Source organism: Delphinapterus leucas, chromosome X (assembly GCF_059928025.1).
Source record: "Delphinapterus leucas isolate spDelLeu-1000000601 "Yukka" chromosome X, BTC_Dleu_Yukka2, whole genome shotgun sequence".
Lineage (NCBI taxonomy): Eukaryota > Metazoa > Chordata > Mammalia > Artiodactyla > Monodontidae > Delphinapterus > Delphinapterus leucas.
This window is the reverse complement of record NC_143150.1, coordinates 114392382-114411067: the sequence shown is the minus strand read 5'-3', so window position 1 is coordinate 114411067 and position 18686 is coordinate 114392382. Positions and strand designations below refer to the sequence as shown.

The 18686-nt window shown below is 41.1% G+C and overlaps 1 protein-coding gene and 1 pseudogene across 1 annotated transcript in view; one reads left to right on the top strand and one right to left on the bottom strand.

Annotated features, from left to right (window-relative positions):
- The window catches only part of PHEX (phosphate regulating endopeptidase X-linked), a 234136-nt gene that overhangs the window by 155320 nt on the left and 60130 nt on the right, over positions 1-18686 (top strand). The window contains exons 15-16 of the mRNA XM_089904684.1: positions 5520-5623; positions 15212-15270. Coding sequence (XP_089760810.1) covers positions 5520-5623; positions 15212-15270 — 163 coding nt within the window. The remainder of the gene's footprint in view (positions 1-5519; positions 5624-15211; positions 15271-18686) is intronic.
- Positions 7981-8820, bottom strand: LOC149744396 (small ribosomal subunit protein eS19 pseudogene; annotated as a pseudogene).

Below are 18686 nucleotides of genomic sequence, written 5' to 3'. Positions count from 1 at the left end.
AAACACAGCATCCTTTCCCCTCCTGCCACCTGCGGATTTCCGCCAGTGCCTCCTATTGGCAGGAAGCCGACTGCAGTGGAGCGTGGGAAACATGGTTTTCAGATTCACAGCCTAGCATTATATTATAGAACGGAGTAAAAGGGTGGGCATGTATCTGAGAGACAGTAGGTAAATACTTGACCCTATTAGGCACGTCACTCATTGTGAAAACCAATGGAAAATTGCAGTAGGAGCTAAAGTCAGAATCACAGCTGGCCTCCATTTACTTAGGAGAACTGGATGTGGGTAACTTTTCAGAAAAGATCAATGTTTCTGGTGAGTGATACATACATCAACATAAATATGCGCATGGAGATATGTATATAATATGTGAACGCCCATAATATTCTTTGGGGCGGGTCTTGGTCTGCTCTTGCTAGTGGAACACTTGTGTTTATGTGTGTATATGTTTTTTGTGTGCATAAATGACAGAGAGTGCTGCTGCCACTATGCAAGAGTGAGGTGCTATTTAGGTGGAATGCTCCAGAAAAACTAGTTGTTAAAATATCGAAATAATTCTGTACTACTTGGTAAAAAAACAAAATGAAGCATTGCCGCCAGCTCTCTCAAGTGATCTCTGACCCCCCATGACCATGGAGAGCAAGAGTGGGCACTGGAGGGAGGTGCACTGATGCCCACTGGCCTTCTAGCCAGTCCTCCGTAACTCCCACACACGGAGATGGGACACGAAGTCCCATCTTTGTGTTCCACTGGCCGCAGCAGACCAAGACCTCCCCTTACCCCCGGTGGTGGCAGCAGGGCATCTGGTTTCATCTGGTTCCTGGTTGGTGTGCTAGTTGGTGCTCCCTCAGAGTCACCCTTACGTGAATGCCTGTGGGAACTGTATCTTCCACAGTGTTCTGTGTACTTAGGTTGTTAAACATTTTGAACACCACCCCATATTGTAGGTGTGTATATATGTATACTACATACTACGTACGGCGAAGCCATCTAAACACAGCAATCTTGTGTATTACTTTGCTATTTATATGTTTATTTTATTTAAATACTTTTTTTAAAAAAAATTTTCGGCTGCGTTGGGTCTTCGCCGCTGCGCGAGGACCCCCTCCAGTTGTAGCCAGCGGCTGTTCGTAGAGGTGCGTGGGCCTCTCGCCGTGGCAGCATCGCTTGTTAAGGAGCACGAGCTCCAGGCGAGCAGCCTTCAGTAGCTGTGGCTCACGGGCTCTAGAGCGCAGGCTCAGTAGTTGTGGCGCATGGGCTCAGCCCCTCCGCGTGTGAGGATCTCCGCGCGTGAGGATCTCCGCATGTGAGATCCTCCTGGACCAGGCCCGGAACCCCCCCGCCCCCCGCACTGGCAGGCAGACTCCCAACCACCGTGCCACCAGGGAAGTCCGACTTTGCTATTTAAATAAGGGAAAACATAATTCTAAAATCTGGATTACATTAAGTATTCAGAGTTCTTTGGGTGCCTAAAATAAAATCTTTCTTAGAGGTATTTGGATATATCGCTGAGTATGTTTAAATGGATTTAGCTTAAAAAGTGTTCTAGAATCTATACTTCCTATTGGCTTATGTAGTATCTTATCAAGTTGTATTTACTGGTTCTACAGAGAAGCTGAACACATTTCCTTGTTGTGCCCTTATTATGTGTTCCTCACCTTTGGGGAGGGTAATAGCTTTATTCTTCCATTTAGTCTGTTGTGTTTGTGCTAGGCATCTAGGATAGGATTTCCACAAAGAGAAAGTCAGATTCCCCTAAATTTTATGATCTGGACAGCTAAATGACACGGGAGCCCCAATTAATTCCCCAAAGGTCACTCAATTGAAAAGTCAGGAGGTGGAATTGATTGAAAGTCATTATCAACTTGACCTGGATTTTCACCAGTAACTGAAAGGACAAGAGACTTCTGAGCCAATTATTGTCGCTTTCACAGTTTAAACATTTTTTTTTGAAGATTACAAGTGGTTCTAAAATATTCATGCACATTCATTCTTGTTGCTGTCTCTACAACAAGCAGAACTTCCCCGATGGTTGCTAGGTTTCATAGTTTTTTCTCACTCAAGGCCCTATTGAAATATTTGAAATTATCAAAGTATTATCACATGGTGGAAAATTTGAAAACTAGAGAAAAGGAATGAAAAAGTCCCTGAATGTTGGTACTTGAACATAATAGTATGTACTTCTGTTTTAGTGTATTATTTTATCTATTTTTGTATAGCTGTAATTGATGCTTATATATAATTTTGTATACTGACCTTTGCAGCTAACATATTGTTTTGTCCTTGTCTTCCATAGCCTTCATTACCGTTATTTTAACAGCTGTCTGATATTAAGTAAACTGTACCCTGATTTATTTAATCACTCCTTCTCCTCCCACTCGTAATTCTTACCTTCTCCTCCTCCTTCCCTGTACTCTCTTTGTTGAATCACCAGTTTCCTTATTAGGACCAATGAACATAACACTGAAGTAGGAGCCTAATGATTTGGACTGTGTGACTTGGCCAGGTTCCATAATCTCTCCATCGTTGTTTCCCATCTGTCATATGGGAATAACAGCGTCTGGCCCTTTCTTACTCCCAAACACTTAACCTGTCTTACAGGAAAAAGTAAAAATTGTCCCCTGTTACCTGTGATGTCCATTAAATAAATGAAATAGATTAACTGAACCAGGCTAAGAAATAGAAAATATGCTCAGTTTAATAATTAAAACAATTTAAAATTTATCCTTCTAAACATAGGTAAGATGTTGGCAAATTTGTAATCACTTGCCTCTGAGTCTTGCTCCCCATGACCATTTTCATGGCTATGGTAGGACCATATTTATGTAAAGTATTTTTAGACTTGGAACTCTTCTTCTTTAGGAAATTTTTGGGTGGTTTTCCATTTAATGTCTGTAGAACAACCTGAATGTCAAGTTTTTGTTTTCGAATGGAACAGGAAAGTACCACTATTAGCAGACTGTTCTAGAAGTAACAACTGACCCCACTGATAGTACAAAAAAGTTAATATATTTTTAACATCTTTATTGGAGTATAATTGCTTTACAATAGTGTGTTAGTTTCTGCTGTATAACGAAGTGAATCAGCTATAGGTATACAGATATCCCCATATCCCCTCCCTCTTGCGTCTCCCTCCCACCCTCCCTATCCCACCCCCCTAGGTGGACACAAAGCGCCGAGCTGATCTCCCTGTGCTATGCGGCTGCTTCCCACTAGCTAGCTATTTTACATTTGGTAGTGTATATATGTCCATGCCACTCTCTCACTTCATCCCAGCTTACACTTACCCCTCCCCGTGTCCTCAAGTCCATTCTCTACGTCTGCGTCTAAAAAAAGTTAATATTTTTGAAGGAAATTCCTTTGAGAGAATTTTCTGGAGCACGCTCTGAACCCAAGAACGTATCTGAATTTTCTGTCAGTTACAATCATATTCTGAAAGTTCTGGCAGAGCTGCCTTCGGAGCAAAAGCTGAAAAAAGGTTGAACACTGGACACATCTTTAAACTGTGTGATCCGGGAACACATTAGAATTGCTAGTTAGGGTTGCTTCTTAAAACAAGGAGCTTACTCTCTTTCTTCTGAGGCTGAGTATAAACATCTACCTAAAATACAATCGATTGTAAGATTTCTTTTTATTATGGAGCATCTCAAACATCAGAAAAGTATGTAAAATCGTATTTTGAACACCTCTAGCTTTAACAAATATTAAACATATTGCCATATTAGCTGTATACATGTACCCACACATTTTAAATGAATAAAGCAGATACATTGGAAATTCTTTGTGTAGTCCTCCTTGACCTAATGTCCTTCTTCCCTGCCTGTCTCCTTCCCTAGATACGCTCTCTTGAATTCAGTGTCTCTCATTCCCATGCATTTCTTTATGCTTCTGCTACATAGATATGTGCCCATAAACAGCATATAGTATTGTTTTATAAGTTTAAAAATTTTAAATTCTCTAATACATGCAACTTGTCTTATTTACTCAGCATTGCTTTTGAGATTCTTTCATGTTCACACATACAGACCATTTGTTTAGACTTCTGTGTGGTTTTCCATTATGTGATTATACCACGATGTATTCATCAGCCACCTCCCCTAAGAGGAGTGAGGGAGGGACAGTTTGAAGTCTCATCTCTGTAACTTGTTGGCCAAGGAGAACACCGAAGATGCCAGGAATTGATACTTTCATTCCTGCCTTTCTCTCTGTGCCATTAGTTATTTTATTCTTCTCTTTATATTTTGGCCTGGTCCCCTGGAAAGATTGCTAAGATGAGTCATTAACAAAAGTTACTCTGCAGACAAAATGAGTACCCATGATATGTTAGGGAAGAGATAAACCTGAGCGAGACACTGGCCAACACATAGACTGCGGTCAAGTCTGTAACTGTCAAGTTGTGTATATTCATTCATATCTGTAGTGTGATGCCTGTGGGTCTCATGTACCTTCATTTGCCATATTTTAATTTTTGCTTTTAAAAGAGTATCATGGCTTAAATTTACAGAAATATTACAGCTAATAAGAATATGATTACTCTTGGTTATTTGCTTATTCAAATGTGTATTTTTTCAATTTTATTTGCCACAGTAATATATTTTAAAACCAAAGCATTAGGGATCACTACAAATCACTGCTTTTACTGTTACATGGATATTATTTACAATATTTAGGTTAAGTATTGCTAGTTTTGTAGATAGAGTGCCTATAGGATTAAAACTGTCTGCCATTCTCCTTCCAAAAAAAAGAAAAGGAACTCAAGAATCAATTATGTCTTTCTCCCTATTTTAATAGACAACATTGTTGTGAGCCATCAACTTCCTTTTTTTCCATGCGAGCTATAATCTATGATTTGCCTCTGTAATTTCATGAATCTTCAGTGACCAGAGCATTTTTTGAGCGTTGATAGAAAATTTCAATTAATAAACAAACTATTCTAGTGACTCCATTGTGCTTAGGGTAGAAAGTAAGTCTGAATCGCTTTCATTTTTTTTTCCTTCATGAACAAACACTGATTACAGTAAATTAGATTTTAACATTTGACTGAATCATCATCTGTGAACTAAACGAGGCTTCAGCTGAATAAACTGAATGTTATTAGAAGAACCTACGTGACAAATAAATAAAGTACACATTTTTAGAAAAGATCAAGGACTCATGTGGGCGAAGAAATTTCAAACCTAAGATAATATGTTCTGTAAAGGCTAAAGTAGATTTTTCAGTTATAAAGCAAATGAAATGCGTTGTAAATTACTGCAGCTTCTCGTTTTTTACTGTCATCCAGAAACGACCGTATTGATTTTTGAGCTTTTTATTTTAAAAGAAAATCACTGAGATTAAATTTCATGGCGGGATTAAATTTCATGGCTTTGTGAAGACTGGGTTAACCGGTGATGGCTGAGAGATGATGTGAGGAGTGCAGCGTCTCCGCTGCGCGCTCATTTGTGCGCCGAAGTCTTTTTTTTCAGAGCCATCTTTTATCTGCACTTAGAACAGTGATGGTCGTGGTTTGTTTTATTCAGGTCAAGTTTTCAGAATCTGACTACTTCGGCAACGTCCTGCAAACCCGCAAGTATTTAGCACAGACTGATTTCTTCTGGCTGAGAAAAGCTGTTCCAAAAACAGAGTGAGTAAGAAAAATTAGAAAAAGAAAGAAAGAAAGAAAAAAAAAGTGAAATAGATAAATATGTTGGTGGGAAGTAGAGTTTCTTTAGATCAAACTTTGTAATTCCCCTCAAGTCAGAGTAGCTGGCTTGCCAGTTATTTTTGTTTGGCAAAATTTGTGTTATGTTTTGGCAACTCTTATTTCTGATATTATATGAATAAGTTGTTCAGTCTAATTATGACTACCCTACTCCTAGCATCAACACATAAAAAGAAGGCTTACTCAGATGCAAATGTTCAAATCATTTCTAGATCTTGTTATGAATATATATATAAGCAAATTTCTCTAGAATTTCACACTCAGGCAGAAACTTTTGAATATCTTAAAAACCAAATATTTAAAAAGTAAAGTATGATTACAAATGTAGAAGTAATTGTATACAGGCATACCTCATTTTATTGCACTTGGCTGTATTGAACTTTGCAGACAGTGCGTTTTTTACAAATTGAAGGTTTGTGACAACACTGTGTTGTCAGATGATGGTTAGCATTTTTTAGAGATAAAGTATTTTAAAATTAAGGTATGTACATTTTTTTAGATATAATGCCATTGCACACTTAACAGACTACCATATAGTATAAACATAACTTTTATATGCCTGGGAAGCCAAAAAATTTGTGATATTTGCTTTATTATGGTGGTCAGGAACTGAACCTACAATCTCCGAGGTATGCCTGTGATTATGAAGTAACTATAGGATCTTTGTTTAGGTAATGCGTGTCAAAGAAATGATAGCTCTATTATTTTCCTTCAGTAGCAGTTATGATTTATATCCCTCTTCTCAGCAAGCGGTAGGAACCTTTCCTACAGGTAGGGAAGTTTCACTAGGAACTGTTGGGGTCAGGGCCAGTCATGATTTTCTTCCCTAGCAAAGTGTGAATGATGATGATAGCAACTGAAAATTATTATGTGTTTATAATGTTCCAGGAAGTGACTTACATATTTTAATTCATTTTATCCTCTAGTCAATTCTGTGAGGTGTAGGTACTATTTATTATCCCCATTTTACAAAATGAACAAGAGGCTTACAACTGAGAAATTCTTCAGCTCAGGTTTAGATTACTTTCTCTTCTGCCTGCTGGCATTACTCTGTTCTGATATGACCCAATTCTCCAAGGTTGTTTTCTCTCTTTTCTCCGGATTGGATTATTTCTATTGATCCGTCTTCAAATTCACCAGTTCTTTCTTCTGTATTCTCAAATTTGCTGGTGACTCATCAATACAGTTTTCATTTTGATTATTGCACCTTTCAACTCCTGAAGTTCCATTTGTTTTTTTTTAAATAGTTTCTATTTCTTTGTTACGACTCTTTGTTGTCATTGTCCTCATATTTTCCATTAATTGTTTGAATACAGTTTATTTTAATTCTTTGAACTAATTTACAGTTGCTGCTTTCAAGTCTTTGTGTGTTAAATCCAGCATGTGGGCTCAGTCAGAGTCAGTTTTTATTAATCGCTTTTCTTTACACTTTTTTTCAGCATCATTTTTTGTCGTTGTTGAAAATGACATTTAGGGTAATGTATTGTAGCACCTGTGGATTCTGATTTATTTTTCTGAGGCTTTTTAAAAAGTAACTTTCCTGGACTAACACAGTAGAATCTGTCTCTGCTACAGTATGTGGCCATAGATGTCTACTCATTTTTTAAATTCTCGTTTTTAGTTTTTAGCCTCACTTCATGGAGGTTGTCCCTGAGTCTGCATAGCTTAGTCCTCAGCCAGGGATCAGGGCAGAGCTTGTGCTCAGACACTTTGAACCTGTAGGGCTTCTGCCCTCTGCCAGTTGATCTGCGTGGGGCTTGGGTGTGCATTCAAAGTCACCAGCCCTTCCCAGTCACCCTTGGAGTTTACTTTCTCCTGGGCTCTCTTGGGTCTCCCCTGTACACATGCCTAGTTTCCCAGTCAGCCAGGGATGTGTGGAGAGCTGATCTCACTCTTCTATGACTCTTTCAGTTCCACTGTCTCCCTTTTAAATTGCTGGCTGATCTGTCACTTTCCCCAATGGGAGCTGTAACTGCAGGCTCACAAAGCTGTGGGTTGTCCTCGTTTGTTTTCTACCGGGTTTATCACTTCCAGCTGGCATAGTTGCAAGTTTTTACCTCCACCCCCTGCGGCAGCAAAGCTGCTGGTTTTCCAGCCAGCCCTATCCTAACAAAATAAGTTCTTGCTGATTGAGCTGGGAGGGAGGCTAGTAGTCCCAGGCAAGAAGGCCACAGACTCCTGTTCTACTTCCTCTTAAGTTGTAGCGGTTTTTCAAAATTAAACATTTTTCAATGTGTTGTTTGCCTTTGATCAATTCCCAGGGCCCTAAAATGGTTGTTTGTTGACAGTTTTGTCCATTTTTATACTTTTTTTTTCAAATGAGGCAATTTATTAACCCAACATCTTTTGTTCCAATGCTTCTTGTTGGCAGCTGCCACCTGTCCAGCGATTCTGTCCAGATCTCTCTGTCCCTGAAGTGTTAGTTTGTGGCCCCCATCTTGGTCCTTTTCCACCATTCTCAGCCCCTCCAGGGCTTGGAGGACCCGACGGGCCACGCTCTTGGAGCCTCTGCTGAAGTGGCTGGGCATGACACCATTTCTCTGACGCCCCGCATAGATCTTGGTCACGGAACCAACCCCAGCGCTGCCCTGGAGGTACAGGTACTGTGCAGGCAGCTTGTGTGTAGAACCAGTTCTCATCATAGGGAGCGAGCTCTTTGTGCTTGGCCGGCTTGACAGCGTCACCCATTCAGGGACTTGCAGCTCCCGGACTTTCTGAGGAAGGCTGCCAGAGCTCTGACGAACTCCCGCTGGTTCCCGTCTTTTACAGTAACTCCAGGCATCCTGCGGCCTCCAAGCTGCCAGCCAGGGGAAAGGTATACTTGGCTTTTGTGGAAAGGATTTGTTGACCTTTTCATAGTGTCAGAGCTGGAAGCCTGAGTTCCATGGCCCTTTTTTTTTTCATGGCCCATGTTTTCACCTTGTGTGATATTCTGGCCTCCAGATCTTTGGCTGGCTCTTTTTATGCCCTGTGGGTCTCTCGTTACTCCCTCTTCCAACTCCCTCCTCTGTTCTGGCCTCTAGAAAAACTCTAGGCCCTTTACCCTCCCTTGGCTTAAGCTGTGATTACCGCCTCTCCCTCTTAGCCATGGGTCCCATCTAGCCATCCCGCCCTCTGCCCTTCAAATCTTCTTACAATATGCGCCTACGGAGTAAGTTAAAAGTGTTTGACCTTAAGGAGTAGGCCTAAAGCTGAGCCATTCCCCTGGCCTATCCGTGACTCCCCTCCAAAGCCCAAAGGAAGAAAGCAGAAGGCTTTAGAACTTCTTTGGAAATGACAGAGAGCTGATGTGAAGCCACCTGCCCCATTGTCCTTGATGTTCTCCTCTCGTCACAGTATCTCTCAGTCCATCTTGCCTGTTGCATTCCAAGCCTAAATTACTCAATAGAAATTTTAGATTTAGGGTTCTAAAACCAGCTTCTCAAATCTCACGACTTCAGATAGTTTCCAGTATCTCAGTGAGCATCTACATGTAGTATGTAAATCATCCTGCCCTTTCAGGTCTACTTCAGATAAGTTCAAACTCTTGTCTTTGCAACTTGTGAAAAATTCAAACTTCCCACCAGTATTTTTGTGAACTTTCAGGGTCTTCTCAGGGATTCTTCTATTTTGGAGATGCTGCCAAGTTAATTCTTTAATTTCAGAATGTCATTATTCATTTGGGTGTGTAGCAAGGCCTGCGTTTGCTAATTGGAAAACTCCTAAATGTGTCACTTTTAACATCATCCTAAAATACTGATGGGCTGTAAGATTCTAATGGCCTTGACTATTTCTAATATTTATGCCTTGGAAAAGTGCTGGCTGACTGTGGGCTTAAGCCAACTGTGTGACTTGTGTCTTTTTTTTTCTCTGTCAATGAAAACAAATACCTCTTTCACAAGGACATTAAATTGGTTAATATTTCTGGAAGAGTTCTCCTGGAATGAAAATCAGTGCAATGCTAGTAATTCCTCAGACCATATGTCTATATCAGGGAAAGCAATGTTAGGAAATTTAAGATTCTTTTTGCATGGTAAAGTGATGTGATAGTCATTTTTTAAGAAGAAGTTTCAGGTGGGTCCTTTTTCAGGCACTGTGGGGAATTTTAGCTTTATGATACCCATCGACTTTAATTGACATCTTTTAGGTCTGAAAATTCATGAGTTAATCGAATGAGGATGATTCTGGAGTAGCTCCACTACACTAGTTCACTTTGAACAGCACATCCTGGTTATATTTCCATAAAGCCCTGAAATAACATTTTGCTTCTTTGTGGGTATAGGAGATAAACACCCTTTATGTTTCATTCTCATGGAATCCATTTTAGCCGCACTAATGTGCATTAAGAAGTTTCTAACACAATGGGAAATGTCAGCAAGAATGAAATTAATTGGGTAGTCATCCCTGAAGGTACATATTTAGGGGTTGGTTCTCAGAATTGTCACTTCATCAGCTTGCTTAAAAATAGAGGATTTACTTCATTGCTCAGCTTGAGTCAAAAGTAATTTCTTTCCCTCAGGATCCTCTTTCTTTGACAGAAATGATTTTAAGCCAGCCTCCCTATTAACTCACTCTCATTCTACTGTGACCAAACATGCCTGGATTTTTTTCTCTATCTTCTGAAAAATATGTAAAAATACATCAAATGTCTATACAAATTATGGTCCTGCCCAGAATTATCTACAGCATGGAATGGGATGGATACAATCTACAGGATATGTGAAATAAAGCAATAAATACTCTACGGTTTTTCCATTCCATATTCCCTAGACTATCTTTAAGAGTTAATAGGTAAAATGTAAAACTTTAGCCTGATGTATATCTATTTTATATGGTCCAAAGAAATCAGGGTATCAGTGTCTTTTGCTTTAGATTATTGCATTTCATCATCACACTCTTTTTATGTATCCATTGTCCAGTATAATTTCATCACTATATGTTTTTGAAATTTATATGAGACCTCTTCCTACCTTATCTACTAAATCCTTTCCCAAACATAGACTGCAGGAACACCCTAAAGGCATAATAAAAAGAATTTAAAGCACTTGAATGACACTCTTTGTTTATCTAAGTAGATGTATACATAGCAATACATTCATTTAAATAGATTTAATGATTTTTTTTTTTTTTTTTTTGTGGTATGCCGGCCTCTCACTGTTGTGGCCTCTCCTGTTGCGGAGCACAGGCTCCAGACGCGCAGGCTCAGCGGCCACGGCTCACGGGCCCAGCCGCTCCGCGGCACGTGGGATCCTCCCCGGACCGGGGCACAAACCCGTGTCCCCTGCATCGGCAGGCGGACTCTCAACCACTGCGCCGCCAGGGAAGCCCAATTTAATGAATTTTTGCTCAGCATATACCACTTGGACAATAGTCTTAGCCCATAAGGAACTTAAAATCTTGTTGGGAGGTAAGTTGTGCAAACTCATATGCCTTCACGGCCCAACCAGGTAACAGATGTTGACCTAGACAAGTGTAAATGATAGGGAGTGGTGGAGACCATAGAGAACTAGTGATTGCATGCCTTATTTAAAGGAATCCCAGTTCTAGTGATTGCATGCCTCATTTAAAGGAATTCCAGTTCGGTACTTTTAAAAGCCATTGTGTTGGGCAAATAAAACATTTTTCTGGGAAAATTCAACCCGTTGGGTAGGACTTAATCTGTGGACAGCCAGCTTTTCAGTGTTTCAGTTATCTCTTGCTGTAATGAGCTGTGTAATAATGAACCACCCCCAAAGTTAGAGGATTAAAGCAACAGTAATTATTCATTTTTCTCTCGCGGTTCTGGTGGCCACTAGGCGCAGCTGGGTGGTTCTTGCTCATGGCGTTGCGTGTAGTTGCAGTCAGATCGTGGCTGGGACTGGAGTCACATGGGAGGCCTCCTCTCCTAGTCTAGTGGTTGGTGCGGGCTGCTGCCTGGAAGGCCTACTAGGCCTCTCCATGTGTACTGGGCTTCTTTGTGGCATGCTGATTGAGCCAGAAACTTTGAAGAGCAAGTTTCCTGAAAAAGAAGGAGGGAGGGTGAATATGAGTTTACCGGGGGAACTTGTATTGCCTTTAATTGCCTAGCATTGGAAGTCACGTGGTGTCATTTCCACTGCATTTTATGCTTTAGAAGTGAGTCACCAAGACTATCCCATAATCAAGGGGAGAGGAATTTAGAGTCCACTTCTTAATGGGAGGAGTGTAAAAAAAATTACAAACACGTATTAAAACCAGCACAGGTAGGCTTAGGTTAGAGAATAGTAAAACTAAATATATAATAAACTCAGATATAATCAGGGAGATGTACGAGATATTTAACGGCTGGCTTGGTGTGGGAACTGTCCAATTAGAAGAAGTAAAGGCATCCACAACTGGTAGGCTCTGTTAGTGCACCTACTTAGTATCAGCTCTGGGTATAATCAGGGCTCCAAACGTGTCCTAGAGCCAGCAGGAGCTCTGAGAAGTCAGGAAAGGTGAGATCATGCATCTTGTATAAGATGTTTTAGGAATTCTTGCTGAAACTTCAGAGGCCCCATCAGGCTCCATCTGGTTGTTTGATTTCTTTGTTTTGTCTGCCTTTGTCCGTCAGAAGTTAGAAGCATTGTTCCTACATATGGCTCTTAGCCTAATGTTTTGAAAGTTTATTCTTTGCTAAAGGGAGGGGAGTTGGGAGGGATGGGAAGAGAAGAGATGAGCTCTAGGAATACACATCATCTTTGGTACATACTATGGTTCAGTCCAATGTCATTTAGAAGCCATGTTGAGAGGCACCTGGATTCTCCCCTCTTGACCCAGAGAGCAGACATAACAAATGCTGGGTTCTTTGCGTGTTAGTTTTCTGTTGCTGCTGTAATGAATCACCACAGCCTTACCGGCAGCTCAGAGCAACACGAATGTATTCCCTCACCGTTCTGTAGGTCAGAAATGTGGGATGGCTTGGCTGGGCTCTCAGCTGCAGTCTTCAGAAGGCTGAAGTCAAGGTGACAGCTGGCTGGGCTCTTAGCAGGAGCCTCTGGGAAGAATCCTCTTCGATTCTCATCGTAGAACTGAGGTTCCTACTTCTTTGCTGGCTGTCAGCTGGGAGCCACTCTTAGCTCCTAGAGGACCCTCTCCCCACTCCTTGCACGTGGCAGCTGCATGTCACAGCCAGCCACAGCATGTCAAATCCTTCTCACCCCTGGAATCTCTCTGACTTCCCGCTCTGCAGCATCTCTTCTGACTTTCTCCCCTGTTGCATCTCTAGGATTCCAGCCAGAGAAGGACCCGCACTTTTAAGGACTCATGTGATTAGATTGGGCCAACCTGGGATAATCTAGGATAATTGCTCTATTTTAAGCTTCTTGACCTTAATTACATCTGCAAAGTCCTTTTTGCCATGTAATGTAACATAGTCACAGGATCCAGGGATTAGGTCATGGACATTTTTTGGGGGGGGGGGCCATAATATTACCTACTACAGGTAGTGACATTAGGGCAATAAAAGTGCTTTCCCTGTACTTTTCTCCTCAGAAAAGTAAGCCAGCCAGTAAGTGTGTGTCAAACATAAGGGTTTATTGAAATACTCATCCTAAATTTGAAGGAAAAGAATATACATTTTATGGAAGTGAGTACAGGTTTCAGCTTTGACAAGAGGAGGCACTCTGTTTTGATTTCCAGTGATGTCTCCAGTATAATATAATGCTTAAGAGAACTGGTTTGAAGTCAGACAGACTAGACCTTGTGCGAGCATATAATGCTTGTAAGTCTCATTGTCCTCTCCTGTGAGATAGGCTAATAATTCCTGTAGTTTCTATGGGGAAAACCTATGACTAGAAAGTGCATAGGACGTGGTAAGTGCTCCGTGAATGTTAGCTGCTGCTGCTACTACTACTAGTGATAATAATAGGATGACAGTCATGGGCTTCTTTATAAGGGGAGAAGGTATGGGTGGACCAACTAGAATCCACACTTGGATTTCCTACCAGTTTCATGTTAGTCTGACATAAATTATCAGTCTGACATAATTATTCTATTAGACATAAATTGGTAAAATGATTGTTCTGAAAAGGGATTTACAGAAGTTTATTTTGAGCAGTTTAGCTTAAGACAAATGCTTGGTTTTAATCATAAACAGCAGTGCCTGAAACTCACAGGCATCTAAGTCAGGGGTCAGCAAACTATGGCTTGAGGGCTAAATCTTGCCTGCTGCCTGGTTTTGTATAGCCCATGAGCTAAGAGTGATCTTTAGAGATAAATGTCTGTGGTTGATTTGATGGTAGGAAGCACTAACTTTGAACCTCAAAGCATAACGTTCTCCTGCCTCTAAGGAATTTCATTCTTCTCATTACTAGGCCTGAATTACCAAAAATTGTACTCGATTATTTTTTTTTAAAGGGAACTTTATTTTATTTATTTATTTATTATATTTGGCTGTGTTGGGTCTTCGTTGCTGCGAGCAGGCTTTCTCTAGTTGTGGTGAGCAGGGGGCTACTCTTCGTTGTGGTATTGGGGCTTCTCATTGCGGTGGCTTCTCTTGTTGCGGAGCACGGGCTCTAGGTGCGTGGGCTCAGTAGTTGTGGTTCGCAGGCTCTAGAGCGCGTGCTCAGTAGTTGTGGTGCACGGACTTACTTGCTCCACGGCATGCGGGATCTTCCTGGACCAGGGCTCGAACCCGTGTCCCGTGCATCGTCAGGCGGATTCTTAACCACTGCGCCACCAGGGAAGCCCTGTACTAGATTATTATATTTTGACTTTCATCAATAAAATTTTATAGAAAAGTTTCTCTCACTATGGAAGTACCTATATAATGTCCTTGAGTTTTCCTCTTGGTCCATGAAATGACTAAATGTTTACCATCTGTTTACAGAAGAAATTTGCTGAGTCTGATCTAAGTAACTTCCTGTGCATTTAAAATGCAGTGTAGACTCTTCATAGCTGGAAGGTACTCCCAAGATATCTTAATGCCATAGCTTAGTTTTATAGCTGAAACTGAAGATAGGCCACTTTTCCACCACAACCCAGCTAGTTAGTGATAGAGGCAGGATGAGCCATTAGATCTTTTGGTGCTTAAATCAGTAAACTTTCTACTGGAGCAGGCAGACCCTCTAGGTACCGTGGTTGTGCTTTATTATCTCTCTTTACATGGACTTCTATGTTGTCACCAAACTCAAACCTTTAATGGACAGGTCAGAGGTGATGCAGCATGGAAAACTCAGCTGTCCCATGGACCCATTGAACAGGGCCTGGCAAACATCAGCTTGTTGCTGTGTTTCCATCTGTGGGGAGATCCCTTTAGATTCTAGAATTTTTCATTAAAGCTGTTTCAGAAGCCCTGGTGCTTTTTTACATTACGTTAGTAACAGTGAATAACCAGGCATGTTCAGTTTAGGATGAGATTGTTCATTGAGCAGAGCAATAACCCTAAACTGAGGTGATAATTTCCCTGCGTGTCGAGCTTCCCCATTGTTCCCTGGTTATTTGCTAATAAATCCCGCCACATTGTATGTGTTTCACTGCCCTCCTGCCTGGACAATGATGATCACTTGGTGGTGGTTGTTTCTCTGTCTACAGGTGGTTTACAAATCCAACGACTGTCAATGCCTTCTACAGCGCATCCACCAACCAGATCCGTGAGTACTGGTTCCTTGTCTCCTTGTTAATGTGCTACAAAATGGGTGGAACTTTTCCATGACTGTGACTTAAGAGTAGGGCACTCTTTATTTCCTCCCAGCAGTGACCAGGTATGTCGGTGAAGGAAGTTTGTTTCCCTACCCATATGTCCAATTTTCCTCATTACCTTATAAGTTTTTTAAAAAAAGCTTTATATAACCATTAAGTTAAAAAGAAAACAGCTGTAAATAAAACTGCAGTGATGTTGGCCATGAAAAGGAACAAGCTTCCACTTTTCTTTCATAATGGTCTTACTGATTTTTGTTTTATTTATTACTAGGATTGATGGGAAAAACGATCAGGTAGCTGGGGAGAATTTAGAAGCTGTTAGAAAAGCTTTGAAATGCTCTAATTAATCCTGGGATGTAAAGTCTTGAGTTTCTTTTATTTACATGTATTAGGTACATAATTATAACCTACGATGATAAGTTAAAAATTATTAAAGGTCAGATTGGCACAGATTAAAAATCTAACAGCACCAAATGTTGGCGACAGGGACGCATACTGCTGGTGGAAATGTACATCGGTCCACCCACTTTGCTGCACAATTGGGCAACACCTAGAAAAGCCAACTATGGGCACGCGTGTCTGTGAATGTCACTTGAGCCCTTGACATGTGCACTAATGCTGTTACTCAAAGTGTGGTCCCATGATTATTAGCAATAGAGTCCCAGGGGAACTTGTTAGAAATGCAAAATCTTGGGCCTCACCTTAGACCTGTTGTTCACAAACCCTGGACGTGGGGCTCAGAAAACTGTTTTATTAAGCCCTCCAGGTGAGTCTAACATAGTTGGGGAAGCAGTGCCCTAGAGAAGTCGCACATGTGGAGGCCCACGTGAGAATGGTTACAGCAGTGTTGTTTATAATAGCAGCAAAAGGGGAATAACCTATGTGGCCCTCCAAAGGAGAATGAATCAAAATGTGTCATGTTCACACAAGGGCATGCCAGACAGTGGCGAACAATGAGTGACCAGAGTGACATGTATTAACGTGGATGAAGTTCACAAATAATAGGTTGTGTGTGTGAAAAAAAACAACTTGGAAAAATATGTGGAGTATGATATCATATAAATAGAGTTCAAAAGCATGCAGAACAGTTCTATATATTGTCTAGAGGTACATCCACATGTAGTAAAAGCCTGAAGACGTTGACGAGAGTGACAGAGCCCGAGTGCAGGCTGCCAGTGACCTGCTGTGGGAGGGCGGGCTGCTGCTGCACGTCTTCCGGTGCCCCCCTTCACTCCCTCGTGTGGTGAGCACCTCTAATCTCATGGTGTTAAGCATGTCTCTAAGCTGTTTGTTGAGCGCGGGAGATGGAATTTATAAGGAGTTGCTCCCCTTGATTGTGCCCTCACCGTCTCCCCCCGAGCCCCTGTAATAGCCTCCTCGCTTGCCTCCCTGCTTCTGAACTTATCCCCCTTTGGTCTATTCTAAATATAATATCACAGCCATTTTAAGATGTCCTACAGTCATCTCATGTCCCTCCTTTGCTCAGAACCCGTTATCAGCGTCCCATCTCACACAGAATAAAAGCCAAATTACTTGAAATGGCCCCGAGGCCTCTTATGATGCTGCCTTTATCTCCCCTCTGTTCCAGCCATGCTCGCCTCCTTCCTGTTCCTAGAGCACGAGACACTCTTCCTTACAGGCATTTGTACTCGGGGTTCTCTTTGCCTTGGAAAACTTCTCCCAGTGATCCAAGTGGTTTGCGCTCCCACTTCCTTCAAATCTTTGCTTGAATGACACCTTCTCAGTGAGGCTTCCTGTCTACCCACTTGTGGTAGGTCCTCTGTGCTGGCCCTCATCCTGACAGGACTCCCTGGTCAGAGGGGACAGCCCACTCCCAGCAGGCACACCTTCTTAGAGTCGCCCTCGTGTGGCCACCTTGGAGAATGGCAGCCTCTGCCGGACTGCTCTGGGAGAGTAGTGAACGGGAAAGCAGTTAGCTGGCAGTGCATTATTATCATAAAAATACCATTGCTTTCTCCACCCCCCCCCCAGCTTTACTGAGGTATAATTGACAAATAAAAATTTTATATATTTAAAATATACAACATGATGCTTTTCTATAGCTCTGAGTTGAGAAGTAAGCTGCATGTGTTAATGGGAAATTATGATATTTTAGATATTACTTATAAATACTATTTATAATAATATAGGTTATATTTATATAACACGAATTATACCGATATCAATTGGAATAACTTACTGGGTGATAGAAAATTCTTTAAATTATCTATTTTAAAAGAAAATGGTTTACTTTGTACATGCAAAAGATTATATATAACATGCTAGAACACATAAAGTTACAAAGTATATAAGAAAACATATGAGAAAATAAATATACATTTGTGAACCCACCACCCGTCCAAGAACTGGAACGTTCCTGATGCCAGTGCCTCTGTCTGCGCTCCTCAGTTTCCTCCTCCTCACCAGTTACGTAACCACTATTCTGATTTTTGTGTTTATTATTTTCTTGTATTTTGAAAAATAAATTTTAAACCATATGTATCCCTAAACAATATACTGTTTATTTTTACTTATTTTTAGCATAATAAAAATGGTATTCTGTTGCATGCAAGCTTAAGCAATTGTGCTTTCATTCAACATGTTTTTAAGATTCATCCAGGTAGCATGTGGCAGTAGGTTTTTCATTTTCACTGCTCTGTAACATTCCATGTATGACTGTACCCCAGATTACTTATCTGTTCTACAGACCTAAGCCTTCCCCTTTCCCCCGGTTTTTGCTATTATGAACTACGTTGCTCTGAATATTCTCATACATGTCCCCTGAAACAAGTGTTCGGGGCATATACTAGGAGTGGAATTACTGGCTTGTAGAGTATGCAAATATTCAACTTTACCAGATGACACCAAATGTTTTCCAGAGTGAGTGTTCCAAAGTACAGAAGTGTTTTCACCAGCTCTCATTTTCATCACTTCTTGGCATTGGTAGACAAAATTTTCATCAATCTGGTGAATGTAATAGATCAGTTCTTATGCTAAACAAGGCACTGAGGTAGACTTCTCAGCAGTGCTTCCACACTGGCTTTCCAATGTCAGTGAATACTCACTGCTCTTGGGGGGTTTAAATCCTGCCTCCAGGATTCACCCCTGCTCAGCCTGTTTCTTTCTGGGGAGAGCTGATCTTATCAGAGGTTTACTGAGGGAGCAGCCATTTCAGGGTAACCCAGTGGTTTCTCTAAAGCTCATGAGCAGAGGGGGTTTGGAATGAACAATTTGAAGCAGTATTTTAATTAAGAGATTCAAGCTGTTTCTGTTTTCCTAATGACCAGTGCTTGCTCTCATTGTAAATTGCATTCCCAGGCAAGATGACAAGGAATCCTGTGGGTGACATTTTTTTCTCCCTCCTTTC